Source organism: Mercenaria mercenaria, chromosome 1, assembly GCF_021730395.1.
Source record: "Mercenaria mercenaria strain notata chromosome 1, MADL_Memer_1, whole genome shotgun sequence".
Taxonomy (NCBI): domain Eukaryota; kingdom Metazoa; phylum Mollusca; class Bivalvia; order Venerida; family Veneridae; genus Mercenaria; species Mercenaria mercenaria.
In genome coordinates this window covers 76,013,790-76,023,882 of record NC_069361.1, presented here as the reverse complement: position 1 = coordinate 76,023,882, position 10,093 = coordinate 76,013,790, and the positions used below count along the sequence as shown (strand labels likewise).

Below are 10,093 nucleotides of genomic sequence, written 5' to 3'. Positions count from 1 at the left end.
GTTTACAATGTTACTATGTTTAGTCATGAGCATGATGAGATGTCCTAACGGCACATATACTGGTGACCTATCCCTTCTCTTTGTTATTTCATTTGAATGTCAGTTTATACTTTTATTCCCATTTATTCCTCTATTCCTCTCTGAATTTAGTTCTAACATATGTAACATAGCGTTTAATTATACACAATTAATTTATAACTCACGAAACTTAGCCGTCATCCTTTTGAGAAAAATATGTTTAATTTCGTCTTTCCTCTTATATACACTTGTACTTTGTACTTGTCACGTACAGTAGTATTTCAGTAAGTACTTTTTCGGTTTTTAATCATTTGATAATGAAAGCTTATTGTTAGCATGTTTTGTTTTCGTCAGCCATGTTAGCCGACATACCACGATGATCACAGGTATGATAAATCTGACTAACTCGTGGTAACGAGATAGCTATGTCGTGGTAACGAGTTAGCTATGTCGTGTGAACAACTTACTATGTCGTGTGAACGTGATAGCAAGTCGTTCCCATGACATAGCTAACTCGTTCCCACGAGTTAATAAGTCGTTCCTTCGACATAACTAGCATTTCTACTGCACTATTCTTTTTTATTGCGCTACTCTTTTTTTTATTGCGCTACTCTTATTTTTCAATTCAATAGTTCTTATTTAAAATTGCACTTCTTTTTTATGTCGTTCGCACGACTTAGTAACTCGTTACCACAACATACTAAGTCCTTTTTAAGTGTCCAGATTAGCGAAAACGTTGCCATGGATGAAAATGACAACAAAAACAAAATGATGCCATCGTCGTTACCTACTGAAAACAAAGCATTTAATATTTGTATGATATCTAACCATCTTATAGTAGAAAACACACCTCTGCCTTTTTATAACTTCTATCTGCTCGTTTTCCAAAAACACAATCTTCGTGTATTTTTGTGACCTTTTAAAGATGGGAGGAAGAAGAGACAAATCATACGTTTGTGTGACTTTATACTTTTGGAATGCTGATATGGCATCAATAACATAATGATCAAAATGTATGCTACATCTCAAAGTACTTTATGTAATTTATAAGGCACTTGAAAAACAGCAAATGGCCGGTTATTTGTTTTTAAGTTTACATGTAGTAGGAATAAAATTAAAGATAAAATACACAATAACCATTTATCCTATGAGTGACTGTAATGCATATTCATATATTTGACACTTTGTTCAAAGCAACACAGTATTGTTTGCAATCTTGAATAATGAGAGATATTTCACTCCATTATCCAAATATCAAAATTTGATCTTTTTCAGTAAGTCAATGTCCCAATGATGCAAAACGTCAGAACCCAAAAGGAAATAATTTCGATCGAATTTCCTCAGTTATAGGTGAAATCAAGACTCCCAATTGGGGAACAGATTCATAAGAAATTCTTAATCTGCATTTGAAAACAAAATTGTCGTCTAGTTCAATCCAACGCTAGCTATGCGATCTTGCGTTCCATGCGAAAGACAGTTCTATGCTTCTGATAATGACCTTACCAAAACGTTGACAAAAGCAATTTCTACGAATTTCGTTTAAGATTTTATAATCATGATGTATCAGTTTTACCAACACATATTTTTCACTTACACATTCAAGATAGGTTGATCAGGTCCTTATGAGAAGTACGTTGTGAATTTACACCATAAAGACAAAAAACAAATAAGCCATCGATGCATTTTTTAACTTGAACCCATTTTATGGAAGTAGTCATAAGGATTGTCTTGTTAACATATGAATTCTTGCAACTGTGCCTATATTCTGCAAAAAAGCATTCTGCTAAAAAAGGCCACCCATCTACCTTATATCACTTCAGACAATCAATAATTTACATACACCATAACTAAGTCGATATCTTCTGGAAACATGTAGAGTATCGAAACATAATAATGATTATGGCACTTTCACGCTTCCATATGCCAAATCAGCATTTTTCAACATCATGTGAACAGGGCTTGGCTAAATCTTTTGAAAAATATCATTACCATGACCGATCTTGGAACAAATGAAAACGGCTCTGAACAAAAACTGATTGGAATGAGGCAATGGCCATGTTACTAAAACCTCTGCTGTGTAAAAACATATACTTTTTTGTCTTTAAAGTGCATGTACAGTTATCCTTGACCGCATTCGATCTTCCTGGTAAGGACAAGTTTTACTTTCCTGTTGTTCTAAAGATAAAGAGTAACCATTGGACAATAACTACAACAGAATATCACCAATGAGCAAAACGTGATCTGACACACATTATACTAAATGACGACAATTTATTTAATATGCCTGTATTTAGTCTAGTCTAGTTCAGTCCACTCATGCATATAAGTTGGTTTTCCTCTCTTCAAAACCCGTATGAGCTGCAATCAAAAATAGAATATGCTGATACAACATTCCTTTCGTATACTTGCCAAGTTTAGTTAAAGTACATACAGCAATTGAGATCAATTGAACAATTGTTGTACATATCTGACTTGATAGCACTGTAAAAGTCGACATGATTGTCAGAAACGACCATATGGTAACAATTACTTATTCTACGATGCTAGGTTTTGCATATAGGTCATATTTTTTTCGGGCGTTTCTAAGCAAATTGTTGTCCGCAATAGATATCATATGATGACCAATGTTTATATGCAATAAATGCTGAAACTAATTATATAATGAAAGTGATTAGAGTTGGATAATTACACAATGATATAAACATTTTAGCATGCAAATATATAGACCACATTTTGTTTGTTTCTGTTTAAGATCAAAAGATCTTACACCAAGTGAACACCAAATGCAATATATCCAGGAACGGCGCAGCCACCGATGAACTTGTAAAATATGGTGTTCAAGGGCGATAGGTATTTTGCTTTTATGCTTAAAACAAACAAATTTTCATTTTATTTTATATTTTAACTAAAGTGAAAAATAGATTTGGTGAAAATACCAGATATGTATATCACATCAATATTCCAATTATTTATGGAGTATGGACTTGCGCAGCTCTTCATTTTTTATATACTTAAAAGGACGTAATATAAATACGAGTTTATGCATTATATTATAAGATAAATTAATCAACTACAATTTTAAACATGCATGTTTAAATCTAGTTCGGAATTTATCCTTTTCTTGTTTTGGCATTTGCACCCATTGCTTTTGAATTGTCTTTCGTCTAAGGAAACACTGGAAAGCGCTCTTTGTGATAAACAAAAAGCATTAAAATTCTTTGCTAAATCTGTTATTTGTTGAGACATCGTTGCAATTGAACTATCTGGACAAGCCTCTTCTTGATCTGTTAATTGTTGAAGCTCTGTCTGGTTAACAATGTGTCCTAAACAATCCAGCATTTGTTCGCTTTTGCTACGAGCTTCCGTCAGTTTCTTTGAATAGATTGAAAAATGAAATGTATTAGTTTTAAATAATGAAAGTTCATTCCTATACGGATAAATGTGCGTATAAGCTTTCACTCTTTATGCATGATTGTGCAATTATGACACCTTATAGTGGTGCATGTTCAAAATATACATGTAAAGCCTAAATCTGAAGGTTCAAACGTGCATGTACAAATCAACTAGATTACAATCATAGTACATGAATGAGTGTTTTTATTTATCTGCGAATATTTACTCATCTTGAAATCTCAGTCTCAATGAAAAGTTTGTAAACAATTAACATCAATTATTATAATTTGTTTTGCAAAGTTTCAACATTCCCAGAAATTACGAGTTCAATTTTAGTGAGAAAAATGCTTTCTGCGACAAGTTAACCAGAGGCCCTAAAAACCATTTCAAGAGGAAATGTTGTCAATTAACTTGTAGAGCAATCTGTTGTTAATACACTTCAACTTAAAAATTTCAATAAGTTAAATGACGGTCTTTATGTAACAAAGTAACTGTTGAAAATGGTATTTCATACTTTTCAAATATACAATATTTATCACATTTCAACGTTAGCTAAATGACGTCACTTACGTCACTCAGCAACATTTGAACGTTATTCACAAGTCTGTTACTAAATTACAAGTGTCAAAAGACATATTGTTTGTTTATCTTCATAACGTCATCGGATCAGCAAGGGACGCGCGTGATTATTAAGTTTTATTGTCAGCTTGGTTACTCGACAACGAAAACATGTAAAATGCTCAAACAGACATGTACTGTACAGGGAAGAAAATACTCAGACCTCAATTTTTAAAGGCATCGGAGGTTCCTTCAAGGAAGGAGCGCATTAAATGATGATAAGGGCAGAGGTCTGAAATCTACCGTAGACGCGACGGTTAGTGACGTCAGTTTAAGACGTTATTGATGGTGACAGGCGGGTGAAAATACGTTATAGCTGCGTCGAGACAGGGCTCAGCTACGGGACTATTCAGCGTGTTGTCACTGAAGAAAAGAACAGGAGGAAGATTAGCGCGAGATGGATACCTCGACTACACAGTGTTGATTACAGGCGGAACCGGGTCAGTGCCTCTAGAAAATTCCTATATCGCTATCATCGCGAGGGCGCCAATATTCTAGATCGTGTCATGATCATTGACGAGACGTGGGTATATCTGTTCGATCCCGAAATCATAGAGCAGTCGCATCAGTAGAAAACCCCGGGTTCCCCAACTCCGAAGAAATTTAGAATCTGCAAACAAGCAAGTAGCAGATGTTCATTATCTTTGCCGACCGAAAGGACAAGATTCTGCAGCATGCCGTTCCAGTTGGATGTCAACCATACGTACTACGGAAAAGTAAGTGTTAGTTACTTAATATCAAGACTTATTACTCATAAATATTATTAATTATTGACCTTTATTTCTTACACTGGTTCTTAGAAGTGAGAATAAAAAGATAAAAAAATATTTTTTTAAGATTATTACATGTTGAATTAATAATTTGTGTTACAGGTTCTGCGAAGAAACCTCACACGAGTGTTACTTAAGAAGAGGTCCGGACTTAATTTCGAAGATGTCCTCTATCAGAACAAGGCGCACAACGCGCCTGCACATACTATGCAGACCACTTTGCTGGAGATAGGACTTCTCGGATTCCAGGTCATTGAGCACCCAGTTTATTCACTGGACATTACCCCAGTTTCTTGTTGTCAAGTCGGATCTGAAGGGCTACAGGTTTGATTCTTTTCTGGAACTGTCCCGCGCTGTACGAGATGTAGTATCTACTTTAGAGCTTACTTTTTATACTGACATGTTCGACCAGTGGATTGCTAGACATGAGAAGTGCGTTTCTTGTAAAGGCGATTACTTGGAAAAGTGACAGTCTTGAGCACTGTTGTTACATGGCGTTGCCGACGTCATTTACTGTTGTGTAATGTGCCCCGCTTACCTAATACTAGCTTTGTGTTTATGTAAATGTTTGTAATGTTTGATGTACTATTGTCATGGAAGTTTTAGGAAATAGTGCAAAAATGATCGAACAACTAAATATATAAATTCTAAAAATTGTTGTATTTCTTAAAAGAAAATTTCAAACCCAGTCCGGTTAATTATGGATCACCATTCGTATATCAAGAAGGCATGGCAAAAAGTAGTTTTTGTCTGATGTTGAAGGCCGACAATCCTATACTTTTCTTGTTTTTTAGCCAAAGGTCCCACCCAAAGTATTTTTCTTCACAATGAGCACCGTGACCCAACATCATACATATAAAAAAGTAATGAAATGTTGTTTTTATGCTAACAAACGTAGTCTGAATGTGTTTTTTTTTTAGAAAACACCTTTATTCAAAGTAACAATGGAAATTTTAAGATATTTGGATGTCTAAAATTGCTGATATTTACAATGGAAATCCTACTAAAATATTTCTAGACAATGATTTCAAAACCAATTAAGACAAATTATTCTTATTCTCACTCTTGCAGTTCTTTAGACTAATGTATGATTTATGTGCCATTGATTTATATAGTTATCTAGGAAAAAAATGCATTTACGTAAAACATGCATCAAATAATACAGTTGTATATGCAAATTTCCTAAATTGTCCAACCTCAATGTTTGAAGACAGATCTTGTATTTGCTCTTTCATCACTTGCCGCTGCCTTGCGTCTTCTTTAATTATATCTTCATACCGGTCCAAAAGCTTCTTAAGAAAGGTTGCATCAAAGTTATTCTGAACTACATGCAAATAATTATGGTTACCAATTTGTACGTTGTCACAGTTATCAAGGTTAACTAACCGGGCCGCATGTTCTTCAGAAACCTGGAATAAGATAAAAACAAATTGTCAACGAAGAATTGGCAAAACTTTAATAAACTGATATAAAGATAGTAAAGTTTCTCTCTTTCTAAAGAAGAAAATAATAACAAAAGAGTTTTCAAGTGAAATGATTTTAAATGAGATCATAAAATTAGCCTTAAAGTTTTGATTTTCTTAAATCGCTGGCAAATATGTTCAAATCAAATATATTTTTAGGAAAATATTTGAAAATTGTTTGAAAGTTATCATCTCTGATAAGTTTCATTTTAACACGATCCGCAGCAGTTGCAATATAAACATATAGCGCCGGGAATCGCCTATACATGAATCTACGATAAAATATAACTGTTCCATTCCACCCTACGATTGTATCATGACTGTGAGATTCTACTCTACTTCCGTTTTGTGCAGACTAAATACTCTACTTTTCAGTAGCAATAAAAAGTACATCAAATTTTCTGAAACAATCAATTTCTAAATGATGAATTTATTTGTTTATATTTTTACGGTAAGAAAATGTTTCAGACTTCAACATCGGGGCATCTAGATCTATATCTGGTCGTGTGCGTATTTTACAATTTCTGCGTTGTAGACACCACAAATGTCAACTAGATTCTACTTTGACAGTAAATAAATTATAATTCATGTTCCAATCTTCCAGACGCAAGTGTTTACATGTTTATATTCCGCAATGTTCTGGCGTGTATATTCAGTGCCATCATGTAGGTGACGTGTACTACTTTTAGAGACTGCATATATAAATTTTGAATGAAGTATTTACTTGTGATTTCTATATCCGACCTTAAATGTTATCGAAACATTTTCACAGCAGTAACAACTTAATACTTTAATTGAAATTTACTGAATATCGGAAAATTCCGTTTTATGCAACGCGTTCCATTCGTGGGAGGTTTTTATAATATCATATGACCAGCCGAAAATGACGTAGTGCTGTAAAATGCGAAGAATTTGCGTGGTTAGAATCGAAATAATAAATATGTTCCAATAATTTTATCAGTTAATAAAATATGGGCAGTCGTTCGGATGTGATGCTACGCACTCGTGATTGAATTATTATGCATCCGAAATCCTACCCATATCTTATTAACTGATAAAATATAGGGACACATTTATTATTTCTTAATTATTATTCTCAAACGGTCTGCATTTTTCCAAAACGCGAAAACATCCACATTTTTTAAAGACGCCTAGTTAAAAAAATCCTCGTTAAAGAAACGATGCTTTGAAAAATCAGAGTTAAATAAAGTTTAACGGTTTAGAAAATAAAAGATCTGAAAGTGCAGAATTGACTTAAGCAGAAAAATAAAAGCAGAAAAGTAATTAAAACTGCACTTCAAGCTTGACGTACCTCTTGCAATCGTTTTTGTTCATCTTCGTACTTTTTTATCTTTTCTTGTAATTGTTTATTTTCATCCCTCAATAATTGATTTTCTTCAGTTTGTGAAATGCATTTTGCTTTCCAATTTCGTTTTGTTTTTGTTCGTGGGGCTAGACTCCCATAAGGTAGCCAACGAGGATGCAACTCTTTGTTTCCCCCCGACGCCCCATTTAATCTCCCCTCGGTATCTTCAGCTGTTTTCTTTTTCGGATCTGTTTCTGTCGCAAGCCAGCTCTGCTTTCGTTTTTTCCTTCCCATTTAGTTGCAGTCAAACTAACAACGTGTTGTCTTAAATATTTTCTTATCACATATTAGTAAAGTTCAATATTTAAAACGTCACTGAGTAATACTAGATATAGTTAATTTCCCCTCATCAGTGAAATTATTGTTAACATATTGTTACAAGACAGGTTGTAACGATATTGTTTTTTTATTATCTAACCTAACAAATAGTCATTGAACACAAGCCAAATTAAACCAGACATGAGCATGTTTGTATAACAATCCCGACAATTAAAACAACCTATCAGTTATACTGTAACAAATGAGACAGTATCGATTGCGGTATCTGAAGAAGTATTTTCTTAGAACATTTTCTACTTTAAGAAAGGAAGTGATAGCAACGTTAACATTAAATAACATTAAAAATTAAACTTTAAATCCCATTTTTATCTGATCAAAATAAATAGTCCATCAGTCACATGAATATAACGCCTCAGGTTGTGAATGACTAACATATTTGTTCCAATTACATTGACATCATACTTTGATCCTGAGTATAAAGAGTGAAATAACTATGTTCTTAACCTAGTCGTTTTACTTACAATTATTGTTGTATTACATTGAGATAGTTGAGATAGTTAATCACGAACGGTACTCTGTTTATCTATGCTGCAATAAGGAAATGTTAAACATCATTTAGGCTAGGTGCAGCTTAAAATAGCATTTCCGTATCAAGTTCCTAAAATAATCGTTCGAAGTACTTAACCTCCAGTTTTCAATTGTTCTCCTTGAACAGCTGTCTTTTTTTCAAAGAAAATATCGTTATCCAGCCAACATTTACGGTTTCCCAACAAATGCATCGTCTGACCTTGAGTCTGTTTTGTAACATTCTACATATAATAACCAACTTTAACATGTCCGCCAATATGTTTTTAGTACTTGTCGTATTAAGGCAACATATTGGATTTATGGTGCAACCATTTAAAGAAAAACAAACACCTGCATTTTCTCTCTTTTCCCGTCACATCTTTCTTACATCTTTTAACTAAATATTAAGCTTATTGTATACATATGGATGTGTATATTAATTTTATAGATTGGCGAAAATGTTATAATTAATAAATACTTGTATGAAATGATTTTACCATCCATACAAACCACAAAGAAATTACACACATTTTGCTGTTTTATCATTTAATTATTTATTCCTTATATAAATTAGCATAGGCATTTTAAGTTCATTAAGGACAAACCCTCTCTAAACAGATGCTTTAAGTGTACATAGTTTTCGACCAATCAGAGCGCCCGATTTAAATCGCACAGTCTTTCAAGATTTGCATCTTGTAATCTAACGAGACAGCAAACGCAGTGGTCCTGTTGTAATACTGCCTGACCACGAAACCTTTGGTCGCTAGGTCGAACCCCGCTCCTTCAACTTAAATTACTAACACTCAGATAAGAGTCCTTAGTATGCGTAGTTAACATTGGTACGTTAAAGAAACTTAAAAGCTTCTGGAATTGGACCGACTTCCTAACCTATTTAACTTCTACTTTTCTTGTGTTGATCAGTTGTTTCAACCATTAGGCATTATTTGTCCCATCCGACTCATTTCGAGCATGAAGCCCGACTCGTTTCGACCATTAGGACCTATTGGTCGCATCCAACTCGTTTCGATCGTCAGGATCTATGGGTTCTTTTTTACCCAAAACTATGCTCTGAATTTTTTTATGTAACATACGGGATATATTAAGACTCATAATACAACTTTTTAAATTAGGCAACTTTCATAACAAGCTGCCAATGTCTTTGAGAAACTCCCCATGAACTTAAATTAGTAGCACATGGCTAGAAACTCATATCAGAGCATCACATTGTGTCAGATGGCTACAAAACAAACCTCATACATTTGCAACGGATTCTAAAATTTCTGTAATGTTGAATGCTTCAGTTTCGCGTTATATTTTAACTGTCTTTCATATCTCGATTTTTCGGCGTAGATGATGTTTCTAGATTAATTTCGTTGGCAGATTAACACCTGAATTGAAGAAAAGTCCTCAATTCAGTAGAAGCTTTGGAAGGTGTCAGACGTTTACTTGCAAAGGAAGTTGTAAAACGTTTTCTGACTCTCGAAGCCGGTGTAATGAAGTATTTCGACCCCCATAGAATAATGACCCCCCCGGTCATTATTCTATAGAAAAAGTGACCCCCCGGTCATAGTATTATGACCTCCAGATCATAGTACTATGACTCCCCCACGTGAAGTAAA

The 10,093-nt window shown here is 34.0% G+C and overlaps 1 protein-coding gene across 1 annotated transcript; it reads right to left on the bottom strand.

Annotated features, from left to right (window-relative positions):
- Positions 1-1,001: 1,001 nt before the first annotated feature.
- LOC123545477 (uncharacterized) lies at positions 1,002-8,631 on the bottom strand. The gene is made up of 3 exons (XM_053537209.1): positions 7,575-8,631; positions 5,996-6,208; positions 1,002-3,390 (listed from the first exon to the last, which is right to left on the bottom strand). Exons 1-3 carry the CDS (start codon positions 7,860-7,862, stop codon positions 3,097-3,099), a joined length of 795 nt encoding a protein of 264 aa, XP_053393184.1. The 5' UTR covers positions 7,863-8,631; the 3' UTR covers positions 1,002-3,096.
- Positions 8,632-10,093: the final 1,462 nt, after the last annotated feature.

Excerpts from the sequence above, each read along its gene's own strand:
- LOC123545477 (XM_053537209.1), bottom strand. The coding sequence starts at position 7,862 with ATGGGAAGGAAAAAACGAAAGCAGAGCTGGCTTGCGACAGAAACAGAT. Across the intron at positions 6,209-7,574 it reads AACAAAAACGATTGCAAGAG|GTTTCTGAAGAACATGCGGC; the intron begins GTACGTCAAGCT and ends ATCTTATTCCAG. Across the intron at positions 3,391-5,995 it reads ATCTGTCTTCAAACATTGAG|AAACTGACGGAAGCTCGTAG; the intron begins GTTGGACAATTT and ends ATCTATTCAAAG.